The 18,206-nt window shown below is 40.9% G+C and overlaps 1 protein-coding gene across 1 annotated transcript in view; it reads left to right on the forward strand.

The window, feature by feature from the left end:
• NRG3 (neuregulin 3) overlaps window positions 1-18,206 on the forward strand; it is a 1,094,068-nt gene that overhangs the window by 1,038,753 nt on the left and 37,109 nt on the right. The window contains exons 7-8 of the mRNA XM_040320723.1: window positions 359-486; window positions 13,019-13,189. Of these exons, the coding sequence (XP_040176657.1) occupies window positions 359-486; window positions 13,019-13,189 (299 nt within the window). The remainder of the gene's footprint in view (window positions 1-358; window positions 487-13,018; window positions 13,190-18,206) is intronic.

The raw sequence follows: 18,206 nt of genomic DNA on the forward strand, positions 1-18,206 counted from the left end.
ATAATGCATTTGTACATTTTTATTTTTATTTTTTATTAAAAAGCAGGATTACTTTGCATATAAAGTTGTGACACACATTCCTCTCTGCATGTCCATATCCCATAAGAATAAAGTTTGGTGGGACTGTGATGGAAAATGGACATGCATAGAGGAATGTTTGTCACACCTTTTATGTGAAATATTTGAGACTGATTGCATTTCAGCGACTTTAATTAGCCACTAATATTTATATGTTAAAATTGTTTTCTGCAAAAGGAATACTTTTTAATATTAAATACAAAAAATTCAGTAGCCACAGTTTTCACCAGGTGATCTTTAAAAAATGTGTACACTGACTTTAGACCTTTTTTCTTTATAGTATACAAAGTCTGAGCAGAATCCCGAGCCAATAAGAGAGAATGTCATGGAATCCAGCTTCTCTGAAACACAACCATTCTCAGAGTCTGTGCAGGTGGACAGAGGAAGTCAGTCATTGAAGCATCATCGGTAAGAAGTTGACAATGTAGCAATCAAAATGGGTTCTGTTTATGTACAGTTTTCATTTTTTCATGTATTTGACTAACTATAAGAAATGTTTGAACCCAGGAAAAGTCAAGGATTGCTATTAGTGAAATCATTTGAATCTTTATCAAATCTGCACCAAATGTGTGGCACATACAGGGTGGTGAAAATGTATGGTCAATTTTGAGATTTAGGGGCAGATTCACAAACAATTGCATGGGCACAGCGTAAGTGAGATACGCTATGCCGCTGTAACTTACTGTTCCCAGCTTCGAATCCACAAAGAATTTGCGCCGTAAGTTATGGCGGCGTAGTGCATCTCTCGTGGCGTGCAATTCAAATGCGGCGAGTATGGGGCGTGTTTCATTTAAATGAAGCGCGTCCCCGCGCCAAACGAACTGCGCATGCGCCGTCCCTAAATTTCCCGCCGTGCATTGCGCTAAATGACGTCGTGGACGTAAATTACGTCCAGCCCAATTCACGGACGACTTGCGCAAACGAAATAACATTTTAAAAATTATACGCGGGAACGACGGCCATACTTAACATTGAGTACGCCACCATATAGCAGCTTTAACTATACGCCGGAAAAAGCCGACTAGAGACGACGTAAAAGAATGCTTGTACGCTCGTGGATCGTCGGAAATAGCTAATTTGCATACTCGACACGGATTACGACGGGAACGCCACCCAGTGGACGCCGAAGGCGTACGAAGACGTACGCCTGTCGGATCTAACCCAGATGCCGTTGTATCTTGTTTTGAGGATTCAAAACAAAGATACGACGTGGGAAATTTGAAAGTACGCAGGCGTATCAGTAGATACGCTGGCGTACTCTCTTTGTGGATCTGCCCCTTAGCCTTTTCTAAGTAAATCCCATACTGTCTTACCGTATATGCAGTTCCCACATCAAAACAAGAATATCAAAACTTTTAACACTTAAAATAAAGTATATACAAATGATGGAAAACGAATGCATGACCATGTTACAATGATTTAAAAAAAAAAAAAAATATATATATATATATATATATATATATATATATATATATATATATATATATATTTGTTTATGATAGGGAATATTAAATTAAGACAATACCGATCCTATAAACAAGTCATTTTTATGTAATGATTTTAATCACTGTGTTTCCTTGTGTTTCTTGTGGCTATTACAAGAAAATTGATATTTTACATGGATTTTACAAATATAGTAGTGTTTTTTTGTTAGATGGAACATGGTGTGCAGAGATTTAAAAAGAAGCATTAATATGCACATATAAAATCATGATGCCATAGTTCAACGTAATGGTACATGTACTGCACATAAACTCCTCCCTGAACCATAAATAGCAGAGAACCAAAGTATGAGAAATACTGTCTTAAAATATTGAACTTCTCAGACAGGTGTACATTTTGTTGAGAATGTTAGCTTGCTTTTTCTCATCTCTCATAATTTTCTGTGGGTTGGTCCTTCACTTGAAGGGTGGTCTCCGTGTCCAATATGGAATGTCAATAAATGGAAAGGGCAAACCACCCTTCATTTTATCTGCATAAGATGATATTAAAGTATCCTGAGCCAATAGGGTGACTGTGTGCAGTGTTTGTGTTCTTTGGATTTATGAGTTCACTTAACAGTTTTTTTTAATAAGTTACAGTATATGTACTTCATTTACCTACACCTACTTTGAATTTCTAACTCTGAATGTTAGTGACATACTGCACACACAAAAACACACTCAGGTTGAACTGGGAAGACCGGTGTCTTTATTTAACCTTCCCAACCATATAACCATGCAACTATTTCAGTAACTACAGATAAAACATTATGTTTTACGAGGCCATCCACAACATTGCCCCCAGCTACCTCACCAACCTCATCTGCACATATTGCCCAAATCGTCCCCTCTGCTCTTCCTAGGACCTGCTGCTCTCTAGCTCTCTTGGTATCTCCTCCCACACTCACCTACTGGACCTCACTAGAGCCTTTCCCATCCCCAGGAACTCCCTGCCCCGGTATTACCAATCAGCCCCTATATGGAAAAAAAAGGGGGTGGAGAGATGACATTACACTCTGTACAGCTCAGTGAAGAGAGCTCTGGGAGATGATTGGAAGGAAGGGACACCCCTTCCCCTTCACACAGCACACATGAACTAAACTGAGGCTGTCAATCAGCTGTCAGCTTTTTTTTCTTGGTGTCAGGAAAAACTTGTCAGAAGTGATTCATGCTGATAGCAGAGAAATGAGGCAGCAGATATAAATGGCATGTAGTACTCTTAACTGAGACAAGTGAACACATTGGCCCAGATTCACAAAGCACTTACGCCAACGTATAACAAGTTACGCCGACGTAAGTGCAAATGTGCGCCGTCGTATCTGTGCGCCAGACCCACAAACTAATATGCGCCTAAAAAACAGCTTACGCCAGCGTAGGGTGGGCGTACATTTAGGCTGGGAGCACAGTGTCGCTCCCATTGATTAGCAAATGAGGGAAATACGGCGATTCACAAATGTGCGTGTGCTTGGCGCATGCTACGCGAGATGCGTGTAAGTTGTACGTCCGGCGTAAAGTTATTCCCCATAAAGGAGGTGCAACCCAGCAACAGACATGCTCAGGTCTGCACCAGGGAACACAAGCCGGTGTAGTGTGCGTTGGACGTGTGTCTGGCTGGGCATACGTTATGTTCACGGCGTACGCAGTGATCCGGCGTAGCTTAGGCAGTTGTGCCGGCGTGGTTGTGAGCAGGCGCAGGGGGGTGCGTCTACATCACGGCGCATGCGCAGTTTGTGATACGTACCTGTCTGGCGGTCGGCCCATCATTTGCATGGGGTCACGCCTCATGTGCATGAGGTCACACCCACTTCCACCTACGCCTTCGAAATCCACGCCACGCTGGCACAGCATTGGGAGCACTGGCTTGTTGAATGCAATTCTTGCCTCTCTGCGCGGTGTTGGCGTAGCGTACGGTGGTTACTCTACGGCGGCGTAATGTGCGCCTTGCTTTCTGTGAATCTGGGCCTATAGAGGTATATGCTGTGTTCATATTTCTGAGGTTTACATAAGGTTTAACATATGTACTTTATTAATGAAAAGTAATGATGATGTGCTGAAATCTACTGTTACCAATCAGAAACTGAGCTAACAGATGTCTTATTAGTTGTCACTGACAGCTGTACTTGAACATTGCTACAACATACATAATATGCACATAAGGCTCAGAGCTAATTCCCTGATTTAGTAATCTTGAGCTAACAGTTATAAATTGTTATAATTTAAATAAATATTGACCTGCATATCATATTAGCACACGACACAAAGCTGAGTCATATATGAAATAAATAATGTCATGCATATTATAATAAGCACACATTTACAAATTTTTTGCTTGAAAGTAATATATAGCAGAAATTGTTTTGATATATTTTTAACAATAACCTTATGCTGCCAAATGGTAAATTTGTATAAGTTTTTGTTCTTTCAGCACAGGTAATCCTTTACTACATTCTCAAGTCTTTAAGGTTTAACACTGAATGTGTTATGCCTAAGTCAGCATTCTCTATGACATTAGCAAGCAAGTCACTATAGCTCAGATATTTCTCATGATCTAAGTGTTGCAAATTATAACATCTTTGGGATTGGGATTGATTATGTCTGCAAACAGTAGAACTCAACACAGAAAAAAAAAATATATAGTATGCAGTTATAGTGTGTGTGTATAAATATATATGCAGGTGTGTGCGAGAGCTTAATGAAGAGCAAGGATGAATAACGGTCCATACACACTGGCTTATAGATTGCTGCTTCTACAGGAGTTTTGTGTTCTGCCTGTAGAAGCAGCTCAATATTATCCTATGTGTCCATGCACATTATGACAACTAGAGGCGTATTTTAACCTCCCTGGCTGTATTCCCGAGTGTGGCTTGGGGTTACATTTCAGTACTATTAGCAGGAATTGCATTGCAGGATCCTGATGCAGTATAGTCACCTTGTCCCCAGGATCCTGCGATGTCCCCTCGCTATGTCCGCGGGCTGTGTCCTCCGCCCGATGCTTGTGTGCCAGGCTCCAGGCGGAGCCTGGCGGCAAATTCAAAAATGACAAAATTCACAATACATACAGTACACTGTAGTCTTACAGATTACATTACTGTATGTCTATTTATGTCAAAAGTGGTTTGAAAACAGCGATAGTAAATAAGAACACTTGCAGAATTGAGCGATAGTGAATAGTGGGGAAATTAATTTTATTATAATTATTATGTTATTTTTTTATAATTATTTATAGTTATTATATTATAATTTATGATTTTGGGTTTCAAACTTTATCATACCCGGGATGTCTACTAGACTCTTGTTTGGACAGATTTAAGTGAGTTATTCCTAAGAATTGCAGGACTACAATATAAAAACGCCAAATTTCCATGGTACCACGTTTAGCACCTAAAATTTAAAATAATCATACCGCCTGGGAGGTTAAGCTCAATATTTAGTGGCAGGAAAAAAAACTTCTGGTTTGCGTTTCTGATTGGAGCTTTCTGGCAGAAGAAAAGCAAAACTCTCTTAAACTCGCCTAACCTATGTACAAAAAATGCTCTGTATAAGGCCTCGTACACACGACCGAGTTTCTCGGCAAAAAACAGAAACTTGCTTGGAGATATTTTTCGCCGAGGAAACCGGTCGTGTGTACATTTTCATTGAGGAAACTGTTGAGAAACTTGAAGAGCCAAAAAGAGAGCATGTTCTCTATTTCCTTTACGGGAATGGGGAAAATTAGCTTGTCGAGTTTCTCAGCAGCCTAACAAGGAACTCGACGAGCAAAACGATGTGTTTCGCCCGTCGAGTTACTCGGTCGTGTGTACGAGGCTTCAAGTGTTTTTTTCTGGCAAGCAAACAGCATTTTTAAGCCCAGTGTGCATGGAGCCTAAAACTGTCATCATTTATTTTCTAAACCATTTCTGAAATAAAGGTTTAATAAGCATTCAAGACTTATTTATATATAGCGTATCTAAAAAGTATGAAAAAATGCTGTGAATTAAGAATGCTTTTAGAAATGGAAGAGTTAATAGTTGTATTTATCAATTAACAAAAGGAAAGTAAATGAACAGAAGAGAAATCCAAACCAAATCAATATTTGGTATGACCACCCTTTGCCTTCAAACAACATCAATTCTTCTAGGTACACTTGCTCACAGTTTTTGAAGGAACTTGGCAGGTATATTGTTCCAAACATCTTGGAGAACTAACCACAGATCTTTTGTGGATGTAGGCTGTCTCAAATATTTCCGCCTCGTCATGTAATCCCAGACAGACTCGACAATATTGAGATTAAGGCTCTATAGGAGCCAGATCATTACCTCCAGGACCCTTCTTGTTGTTCTTTACACTGAACATAGTTCCTAATGACATTGGCTGTATGTTCGGGGCTCTGTTGCTCAATACATTTGTTGCATCCCTGATGGTATGGCTGTATGAATTTCTAAGCATTGAGGACACCATTGATCCTGACCAAATCTCCAACTCCATTTGCAGAACTGCCACCGTAAACTTGTAAGGAACCGCCACCATGCTCCACTTTTGCCTGCAGATACTCATTATTGTACCACTCTCCAACCCTTTGGCACACAAACTGCCAGAGCACCTGCTGCCATTTTTCTACACCCCAGTTCCTATGCTTTCATGTATAGCCGAGTCACTTAGCCTTGTTTCCATGTTGAAGGTATGGCTTTTTCTTTCAATTCTTTCTTGAAGACCACTTCTGACCAAACTTCCCAGGACAGAAGAAGGGTGCAAAAACAGTATGAATCTCCTGTGCTCAGTTTTGGTGCCAAGGTCATATATCACTTTTCTGCTTGCCCGACTGATGCGTGTGATGGCAAGTTCGTGCTTGCCCTCACAGGACTGTGGGTGTCCTTGCAAGCACTGGAAACACCAATAGCAGAGGTGCACCAACATAGTGCATTACCAACATAACAATTTTATTTATAAACATATAAGATATTTTACTTACAAATGCATGACAAGCATAGGCATGTAAAAATAAACAGGTGAGTTCACCTCCAGATCCACAGTACTCAGCCAGGAAGCCAAAGTGTCCAAAAGCTTACACGTTTTGAGGGCTGGGCCTTCTTCTTCAGAGCCTGAGAAAGTATGAATGATTTCCAATCTTTAAACCTCAAAAAGCCAATAGCTCAGGTGTACAATGTCCTCCTACCTGCAATGAGGTCTTGGAAGAATGTATTTCGACCTACATATGAAATTGATGATCATTAGCACTTGCTTGGTAGAATTGAATAATTATACACCTGACTCTGTGTACAAAGCAGAGATTTTGTAGGATTAAAGTGTACAAGTGTAAGAATTGATCAAAGTATGAAGCCAAAGGGTAGTCACACCAAATATTGATTTGATTTCGTTTTTTCTTCTGTTCACTCATAAACTCTCTAAAAACAAACAGATACAGAGATGTTTTTTTTAAAGCATTCTTAAAAATATATAGTATTTTTTTTATACTATTTTGAATTTAAATAAGAAGTATTTACATGGCGTAGAACGTTTCAAAGGCTGCTTGTGTTCTGGGGCTTAAAGGATCTCATCATAAATGTCCTTAAAGTGGAGGTTCACCCGGAAATGTTAATTTTTAACCTTAGATTCATGCTCATTTTGTCTAGGGGAATCGGCAATTTTTTTTTAAATCAAAGCTGTACTTACCGTTTTAGAGAGCGATCTTCTCCGCCGCTTCCGGGTATGGGCTGCGGGACTGGGCGTTCCTATTTTGATTGACAGTCTTCCGACGGTCGCATCCATCACGTCACGATTTTCCGAAGGTCATCGGTGCGCAAGCGCCGTATAGAGCCGCACCGGCTACTCGTGACGCGATGAATGCGACCGTCGGAAGCCTGTCGGAAGACTGTCAATCAAAATAGGAACGCCCAGTCCTAGCGGCGGAGAAGATCGCTCTCTAAAACGGTAAGTAGAGCTTCGATTTTAAAAAAAACTAGCCGATTCCCCTAGACAAAATGAGCATCAATCTAAGGTTAAACATTTTTTTTTAGGGTGAACTCCCGCTTTAATCAATATCTAATCATTATTAAACAGGGCCTGTTATATTAGGTATAATTTGGCACTGGAGATTTTCATTGATTGAATAGAAGCAAACAGGTTCCAGGACAGGAGAAACCTGTGCAATATCAAACAAAATGACAATCTTGTGTTAGGACTAGCTCTTCTTCTGGGCAATTGATATTGTTAGTTCAAAGCTCCAGAGTAGACCAAAGCCTCAGCAGGGCCAAGTCATAATAATATGAAAGGTTAAAGCACTCTATGCATGTGCACAGTGATATAGTTGAACACTATAAGGTAACTACACATGTGGGTGACATCTCTGCACATCTGCCCATGAAACTGTAAAGGACTGAAATGTATGGTTGGTGTGTTAATTACAGGGTCTATACAGGCCTGAAGGGTTGAGTAGAAGAGATTATGGATTGGGGTTAATGCAAGAGAGGGTAGGGTGATAAAACTTTAGATGTTGGGGGAATATGGAGATTATGCATGGATGTTAGAAAGGCGAGGTAAGTTGCTAGAGAGAGCAGGAACTCATTACTGGGGCCCAGGGTCTCTAGCTACCATCTCTAGGACATAACATAACACTGTCCTTGTTTTGTACATGTTAATATACTATTTTGTCTTGAAGACATAGGAATAACTGCTACTTTAGCGAACATGTTTTGGTTTAATATCACATAAAAGGAACTACATATTTTGCTGTTATCTGTGTGCTCATATCCTTTGTTCTTGTGTAACGACATACCGAGATGATTCCCTTTGGAACAAAAGGTATATTAATATGTGATATGTTTTTTACAGCATGATGGGTGTCCTTTGATGTCATGCAACAGATTTCACAGTGAAACAAATTGCAGGCAGTGTAATGAAAAAAAAAAAAAAGAAAGAAAACGATGTTTTCAATGACAGATGTCAAGTCTATCCCTTTCATCTTCTAACCTCTTTTCTCATCACACAGCTTCTTCCTCAACATACCTCAATACCATAGGCAGCGTACTTGTTATCAATGTTATTTTAATATACGCTTTCTTGTATCAAAGGCTTGTGTAACTGCAAAAAAATTGGATTATCCAAGTATCGAAAAAGCATTGTCACAAAACAGTAAACAGATTGTATAGTGGACTTCAAGGGCCAGTCGTGACATAATTAGCAGACCAATATATATATATATATATATATATATACACACACACACACACACACACACACAACCCTCAACAATTCCACTCGCCTGCTCGCATTGTGCGAGTGGATTTTGAGGGCTGGAGAGTGTGGGCTGCCTTGGAGTGGGGGGGGGGGGTTGTGGGAAAGAGAGAGGAGAGCTGCAGCCACCGCTGCTGCCGCCACTGCCACCGCAGCCGTCTGGTTAATCAACGTGCTGGGACCATGTCCGGGCACTTTGATAGACAAATCACCCATCCCAGGATTGGACGGGTGATTTGTCTATCAAAGTGCCCGGACAAGAGGGAGGGGCTGTATATGACGGCGCATGGTGGGGAACACACAGCTAATGAAATTAACCACTTGCTTACTGGGCACATATACTCCCCCTCCTGCCCAGGTGAAATTTCAGCTTCCGGCACTGCTTCGCTTTAACTGACAATTGCGCGGTCGTGCGACATGGCTCCCAAACAAAATTGGCGTCCTTTTTTCCCCACAATTAGAGCTTTCTTTTGGTGGTATTTGATCACCTCTGCGGTTTTTATTTTTTGCGCTATAAACAAAAAAGAACAACAATTTTGAAAAAAAAAATACAATATTTTTTACTTGTTGCTATAATAAATAGCCCAATTAAAAAAAAAATAATATTCAGTCTAGGCAGATACGTATTCTTCTACATATTTTTGGTAACAAAAAAAAATCGCAATAAGCGACTGGCTTGCGCAAAAGTTATAGCGCCTACAAAATAAGGGACAGAATTATTTGTTTTTATTTTAATTGTTTTACTAGTAATGGCGGCGATCTGCGATTTTTATTGGGACTGCAACATTATGGCGGACACATCGGACACTTTTGACACATTATTGGCACCATTCACATTTATACTGCAATCAGTGCTATAAATATGCACTAATTACTGTGTAAATGTGATTGGCATTGAAGGGGTTAACACTATGGGGCGAGGAAGGGGTTAAATGTGTACCCTATATAGTGTTCTAACTGTGGGGGAAGGGGGGTAACTGGGGGAGGTGACCGATCTGTGTCCCTATGTACAAGAGACACAGATCGGTCTCCTCTCTCCCTAACAGCACGCTGTCATTGTTAGAGCCGGCAATGAGAAATGATCTCATATGTTTACATATGAGATCATCTCTCATTGGCCGCACAGATCGCCTACCAAACGGCCACTCCGATTGGCCGTCCATGGCGATCTTTGATTGGCTGTGTCCAAGGGACACGGCCAGCACAGAAGTTCCCCGCTGCGCACCCCGGAGTGCGCGTGGGGAACGAGGAAAGGGGCGGCCGTAAAAACATGGCATCCCAGAGAAGTAGAACCACCCTGCGGCCGTATATAGTCGTTCGGCCGTCGGGAAGTGGTTAAAGCTGTTTTGTTCACTGCGTGATGATCAACCAGGCTGCGGGGCTGGCAGCTCTCTCTTTCCTACACAGGTAGGCCATTGGGGACAGACACATGGCTGTGTTGGGGACACAAGGCTCCATTTGGGGACACAATGCTTCATTAGGGACACATCGCTGCATTTGGGGACACAAGGCTGCATTGGGAACACATGGCTGCATTGGGGACACAATTGGGGACACTAGGCTGCATTTGGGGACACTAGGTTGCATTTTGGGACACATGGCTGCATTTTGGGACACATGGCTGTATTGAGGACACAATTGGGGACACAAGGCCTGCATTGGGGACAAACGGCTACATTGGGGACACAAGGCTGCATTGGGGACACAGGCTGCACTGGGGGACACAGGCTGTATTGTTGTACATGGACAGTATATATATATATATATACTATATTGCCAAAAGTATTGGCGCGCCTGCCTTTACACACACATGAACGTTAATGGCATCCTTGTCTTAGTCCGTAGGGTTCAATATCGAGTTTGCCCACCTATAACAGCTTCAACTCTTCTGGGAAGACTGTCCACAAGGTTAAGGAGTGTGTCTATGGGAATGTTTTACCATTCTTCAAAAAGCACATTTGTGAGGTCAGGCACTGATATGGATGAGAATGTCTGGCTTGCAGACTGCACTCTAATTCACCCCAAAGGTGTTCTATTTCTTTGAGGTCAGGACTCTGTGCAGCCCAGTTAAGTTCTTCCACCCAAAACTCACTCACTCATGTGCATTTCCAGCCTTAATTATGTGCCTTGCCATAGCTAGTAGGGAAGGCTGACAGAAGCTGAAGTTCATAGTCTGTGTATGGAGGTGACAGGAGAGGGAATTAGGGAGATAAGACAAGACACTATCCTTGTAGGTTTAACTCTTTTTTGTCTCCCTGACAGCAGCGTCTGTTCTGTTACCTCTCCTGCTTTTATTTTCTTGTTTCCTAATCTCTGTTCCCTCCATGTCATTCCTGTTGCTTTCTTCCCCCTTCAGCAACAGTAAATCTTAAAGCTGTCAGCTTATCATCCTCTAGTTGCTCTGATATTAGGCACAGTGCTTAGAACAGTTCTAACAATATAGGCACTTATTTTTAATGTTTTACACAGCTATACTTGCAAAAGGAGGAAGTGATTTATCAGGGCTTACTGTAATTTTCTGACTAAGGTTCTACTTTAAGAAAAAGTTGTGTTCCACTTTGGAAATGTTTGTGCAGTTACATACATCCAGTCATGGGTTTTGTCAGTCTGTCATTGATTTGTACTGGTTGTGGCTGTACACAAACTGTTAATCTGAGGTGTAGAAATCTGTTTCTTCTTAGCAGTGTATGGACCTCTGTGCGCATGTGCACAAGGCTTCCTTCTGGTAACAGACAAACTGCATATTCACATGTTGAGATTAAAGTAAGTCCTAAACATGGTACCTTAAAAATATACTACAATCTTTATCAATGCATTACTGGAGGACACTTTTTTCCCATTCAAAGTGCTATGTATGTTTCTAAAATGCAGCAGTGCTTTAGGAAAACAAATCAGAATAGTGGTTCTAAATGCTCAAGGTTTTTTACCTTCAGGCTGGTTTCACACCATTGCGAATTGGATGTGGAATTCCTGCATCCAATTCAGAATAGCAGGAGATTTAGACCGACTCTCTACGGAGCTGGTTCACATATCTCCGCAGTGGGTTCAGTATGTTTTGCACAAAAACGCTGTGCGTCTTTTGATCTGTTTCAGGTCTGAAATCAGCCCAAAATTTGGGTTGAAATCTGACCTGAAACGGTGATCCAGCGATGTGCATGAGAGCCTCAGCTCTTTGGAGATTTTCTCTTCTCATTGGCCGAGACAACAGCAGGAGCTGTAAATCACAGCCAGTGAGCCAATAAGAAGATAGAGGGGGAGGGGCCTAACCATGGCTCTGTGTGTGAATGGACATGAGCCTTGGGTGCCCCCATTGCAAGCTATTTGCTCTGGGGGCACTCGACAAGAAGAGGGTCAGGTGTGTCAGCGGGGGAACTGAAAAAATAAGGATTGAGGGGCTGCTCCGTACAAAACTGCTGCACAGAGCAAGTAAGTATTAAGCCTTGTACACACGACCGAGGAACTCGACAGGCAAAACACATTGTTTTCCTCGTTGAGTTCCTTGTTAGGCTTGTCAAGGAACTCGACAAGCTTGCTTTGCGTACACACTGTAAAGACAAAATCTCCTCGTTCTCAAACGCGGTGACATACAACACATACAATGGCAGGGGAAGTTCAATTCCACTGGCTAACCTCTTGGGGCTAGTTTTGCTAATCTCATGTGTTTGCGTGTTAAGTAAAAGTTTGTTAAGAGACGATTTGCACTTTTCAGTCTGTTACAGCTTTAAAAATTAGTTATCTCCATTACAAATGCTACTTTTACTCCCGTCTCATACTTTATTATGAGCAAGTGCGGATTTCTTAGCATACACACGCACACGCATACACAAGTTTCTTGTCGGAAAACAGCCTGACCAGGAACTCGACGAGCCAATTTGAGACTCGCGTCGAGGAAATAGAGAACTTGCTCTCTTTTTGGCTTGTCTAGTTTCTCGACAGTTTCCTCGACGAAAATGAACACACGACTGGTTTCCTCGGCAAAAAATATCTCCCAGCAAGTTTCTTGCTGGTTTTTGACGAGAAACTCGGTCGTGTGTATGAGGCCTAACATGTTTCTACATTTTGTTTAAATATATAATTGCCTTAACTATCACTTTAATTTGTTTTTTAAATGTAAAATTCATGTTGTCAATATCATGGCTCTATATTCACTGAAAAATGATTATATTTAGTTTCACTTGTTTATTTTGTATCTAGTAATGAGATGGTAACTTGGAAATACATTAAGTGACTCCAATGTGTTTAATGTGTAGGAACCTTTCAACGTGCTGTAGTCCCAGCCAAAGGAGTAGGATGCTTCAAAGAAATGCCTTTCGGAGAACTCCCCCTCTGCCCAGAGGTCGCCTCAATGGGATTACAGGACCAGCATATCAGCAGCTGGAGGAGCCTGGGCTTATAGATCAGGACACAATACCTTGCCAAGGGTAGGTGATGAAAAGCACTAGAGCATGAAAATGCAATATCAATCTCAAGATTAAAAACTGAGAAATGTATCTACTTTAACCTGAGCTTCTACCTTCTGATGATCCCAGAGCATGAAAAATTAAAATCTGAGAAATATTTTAAACATAGGCAGCTGCAGGAAATAGTGCTTTCATTTTGATATGGTGCTAGCATAGTGTAATAGCAAAACTATTTAATTTTAACAGTTTGAAATGTGTTCCTTTAAGTGTTAGCAGTTTGTAAATGTTAAGAATAAGATATATCATATCCTAATGGAAAATTGTAGCTAAGAGAAAATGTTACCTGCAAATTGATTTAAGAGTTCATATACACTTTTTTTATTTATGGTATAGATGTATCTGTACCAATCCTAGCAGACATGCAGACAATTGGAGACTCATAATACAGGGATGAAGTGGGATACATTTTACTAAAGGCAAATAGACTGTTAACTTTTCAAAAGACATGCATTTTGAGATGGAATTGTTCCCAGTGCTTAGTGAATGAGGTCATCCGATTATGTGCAAGGAAAATGCTGTCTTTTTTTCTTGCATGTGATTGGGTATTCTTTGCAAAGTTACATGTCTGCTGTGTGTAATCCTGGGACTCACAGAGACAAGAGAGACAATGACACAGTGACACTGTCAATTTTCCGCCCTGTTCCCAGGAGCCATAAGGCAAGTGCCCATGTTGCCTTGCGCTAGCACCGGCCCTGATTGCAAGTGGCTAGATTATTGTTTGACTTTCCATTTATCTCAGCTGATAATGCAGAGATCAATAGAACTACTTGATATCACACAATACAGCTTTATAATTGGTAATGGGGAGATCATTAAACTTTTCTATGTAGGCTGAATAGAGGAATGGTGATGTGATGGTTCACCTCTGAAAAATTAGATGCTCCTGTGTATGGCCAGTCTAAATCTTTGCAGCTACATTGGCTGCCATTAGTAGAAATGATTGTCCACTCATCCTTTATGTTAATACTGTTTACACATATTACTTGCTTAAGCAGGTAGAGAAGTTACGTTAGGGGCATAAAAGCTGGCAGTGAATTTCCATGCGATATTTGAAATTCAATTTGCTTTTTCCAACCCCCTAGGGAAAGTAATTTCCCTTTTGCACACTTTACTTCCCAAGCAAAAGAAAAATAACTTTCCCCAGGGGGTTGGAAACTGCTTATGATGTTTGAAATATCCCAAATTAAAATTACAATTTCAAATTAAAAGAACCTGTGTTTGAGTTATAGCTATAAAGTAATGTACAACTCTAAAACAGGCCGAGCAGACTTTGTCATTGCATATTCTGGTATCTAAGCTCTTGTTCTAAAAAATGTCTGAAGGGATCTTGACTTACAGTTACAGCACCCCCTTTAAAATAATCACACATATCCTTGCAGCCTGAAATGAAGACTGACACAACTTTTGTTTTATCCAGCTGTATTTACAATGTATTACATCCATGTGAAAGATAGACCACCGACATGTAATAAAAAAGAAAAAAAAGAAAAAAAGAATCATTGAGTTGGAAAAAAGATCACCCCTCCTAAAAATGATTTGTAAACTCAATCAGGTGTAGCTAATTACCTTCTCAATGGTGCACAAATACATTTGATTTTCAACTGTGATCAGTTGTGGTTATTTTGATTACCTCAGCATGTAAAGAGCTTTCTTGGAGCATTTCAGTCCCTGCTAGTGCAACTGAAGCAAACAATCAACTATGGATGGCAATGCACTGTCAAAAGATCTTTGGGATGAAGTTGTGGACAGACACAAGTCAAGAAATGGTAAAAAAAAAAAATCAAAGTTCTTATCAATGCCTAGAAACACAGTGAAGTCTATTATTAAGAAGTGTAAGATATTTGGTACAACACAGACCCTCCCTGGATCAGGACTTCACCCCAAATTGGATGAAACAGCCAGAAGGAAACTGGTCAGAACCAAGAGGTCTATAGCAACTCTGAAGCAGTTGAAGGATTTTTTGACAACGAGTAGTCATGGTGTGCATTTGACAACAATATCACAAATTCTTAACAAATGTGACTTGTATGGGAGGGTTGCAAGGAAAAAACACTCCTCAAGAAAGGCCACATGCAGTCACAACCAAGCTTTGCCAAAATGCCCCTTGAATATTCTGAGGCCACATGGAAAAGGGTATTATGGCCAGATGAGGCTAAAATTTTATTATTTGGCCTCAACACCAAACAATATTTCTGTCATAAATCCAATACAGCTCCCCATTCAAATAACATCATTCCTACAGTAAAGCATGAAGGTGGTAATATCTTATGGTGGTGTTTTTCTGCAGCAGGGACTGGAGCACTTGTCATTATAGAAGGAAAAATGCATGGGGCAAAATACTGTCAAATTCTTGAGGAAAATCTGCTGCCCTCTGCCAGAAAGTTGTCAATGGGAAGAAGGTTTACCTTCCAACATGACAATGTCCCAAAGCACACAGAAAAAAAATACCCCACAGTGGTTAAAGGAGAAAAAGGTGAATGTCCTAGTATGGCTTAGTCAGAGACCAGACTTTAACCCCATAGAAAATCTGTGGAATGACTTGAAGACTGCAGTTTACAAATGGTCACCATCAAATTTAACTGAACTTGAGAAGTTGTGCAAAGAGTGGGCAAATATTGCAAAGTCTAAATGTGCAAAGTTAGTAGAGACGTATCCCAACAGACTAAAGGCAATTAAAGCAAAAGGTGGTTTAATACAGTAAATAACTGACACAAGGGTTTTCATTATTTTACAACTCAGTGATTCTGTTGCTGAATTTGTTTTGATTTTTTTCTGACATGTTGATGTTATATCTTTCACTAGATGGTATTAGTTGCAGTTGAATAAAACAAAACATGTGTCTGTCTTCATTTTAGGCTGCAAGACAAGAAAATTTGATTATTTTAAAGGGGGTGATTATTTTATATACCTACTATATTAAGGGGGAGATTAAGGGGATATATGATCAACATTAACTAATATATGAGGGGTTCATATAGTAAACTTGGTGTTGAGTTATTCACTTTACGGTCAACACAAAGGGGGCACTTCTTACATTTATAGGTAAAGTTGAACTGTGGAATATCCGATTGCCTCTCGGGGGATCAGGAAGGAATTTTTTTTCCCCTGCAGTAGCAAATTGGATCATGCTCTGCTGGGGTTTTTCGCCTTCCTCTGGATCAACTGTGGATATATAATTGGGTTTATGGGATTGTATGACATTATAATTGTTATTATTTTTATTTTTTTTATGCTAGAACTGGATGGACTTTTTTCAGCCTGACTAACTATGTAACTATGTATATCTTAAGGACGCAACTAGACCGAGGTCAGCTGACTAGTTCAAAAGATTGCAAAACAAATCATAACATTACTGCAGATAGTGGGAATGAGGCTTCTTCATGTAACTCGCAAAATTACAAGAAAGGAATTACAGCTAAACATGTGCACCTGTTGTTTGATTTAAAATGCATAAACTCATGTAGTATTATTTAATAACATTGATTAAAACATTAAAGATTTCTGAGTGCTGAAATTCCAAATCAAAGAATGTTTCCACATCATGTGGTTGCACAATTAATGACAGATGGATCTGTCATTTAGCACTTAGTAAATACTCAAGCTTGGTATATTTCGAAAAGCAACTCTCAAATCCAGAAATAACTTCTATTGTAGTGATGCTAAGCAATGTAGAACACGTTTCACCTCAATAAAATGGCGTGGAGAGATTGTAAATGTTTGTTTGTTATTTTACAAAAAAAAAAGCTAGTTCATACTTACCTGCTCTAAGCAATGGTATTGCAGAGAGCATCCCCAAACCTACTCTTCTGGGGTTCTCCACCAGCGATCTTTCCTCCTCCTCCTCTTCAGCGTGCCCCCCACCATAGCTTGTTCCAAAGTCCATAAATACACACAACATTGTTGACCTCCTCCCGCTTCCTCCTCACGGGATTTGATTGAGAGCAACAGGAGATCTGAACTGCTACAGGTGGACACAGCACTAGATCGAGAGAGGTAAGTATATGGGGGGGGGGGGTGAGGGGGCAATACACATGCTGGACCATTTTTTACTTAATGTAGGGAATGCATTAAGGTAACAAATGTTCTACCTTTAAAACAAATGTAAATCTGAACTCTGGGCAAAAATATACAGATGTAGCGCTGGTCTCCCAACGAGTCGGGCGCTATTGTAAATTTAGCGGTGTCTGAGCCAATAGTTGGGCTCAGACTCTGTTAATTATATTTAAATTAGCCTCTGTTCTGGCTATAGTTGTGCTCGGTAGAAGTTTTCCCTTGTTGCCTGTAGGTGGCGTTACCACTTCAGGCCCATGTTGGAACTTGAGCAAACCATAGTGTGTTAGGTGACCCCTCTTGGCAGCAGCCCAGCGGGAGTGGTGCCCCGATGTGCATGCTGGGAGGGGGTACTTAAAGGGCAGGTGCCATTTTTCGGGGTCCTTCGCCTCGTGGCACTTCTGGCGCGAGGTGGGTGTGCGTGATTTCAGTCTCAGGACCACGTTGGTCTGAGGCTGTGGTCCTGTCTAGTAGGCCCAGCTATGCTGGCTGAGGCCTATGGTTCTACAAGGGATCCCAAGCTGTCCGTCCAAGGGGAGGAAGCTTCTTAATGAAGAAAACCGGGGGAGGACCTGCCCTGAGGAGACAAGCAAGGCAAGCTGATGTCTCGGAATAGGCCTGGTAACCTTGTTAAGGAAAAGGGATCTGCTACACAAGTTGTCTTACAGTCAGCCGGATTGGCTTAAAGGCTCTTTGGCTGTAAGGCAGGAAGTTCGGGACTTTAAATCCTGTGGCAGAGGTCTCCTGACTATCCATTCTGTGTTCTCAGACGGTCTGTGGCAGAGACTTTCTATACCGTCCGTGCATCATTCCGACTGCTAGGCCATGTGAGAGGGGTCTATCCGGGTGAGCAATACCCACTCAGGAGTGAGTGGCGAATACTGGAACTTTGAATACTTTTTGTGCATTCTGTACTGCGTACCTGAAC

This window comes from Rana temporaria, chromosome 8 (genome assembly GCF_905171775.1).
Source record: "Rana temporaria chromosome 8, aRanTem1.1, whole genome shotgun sequence".
Classification (NCBI taxonomy): domain Eukaryota; kingdom Metazoa; phylum Chordata; class Amphibia; order Anura; family Ranidae; genus Rana; species Rana temporaria.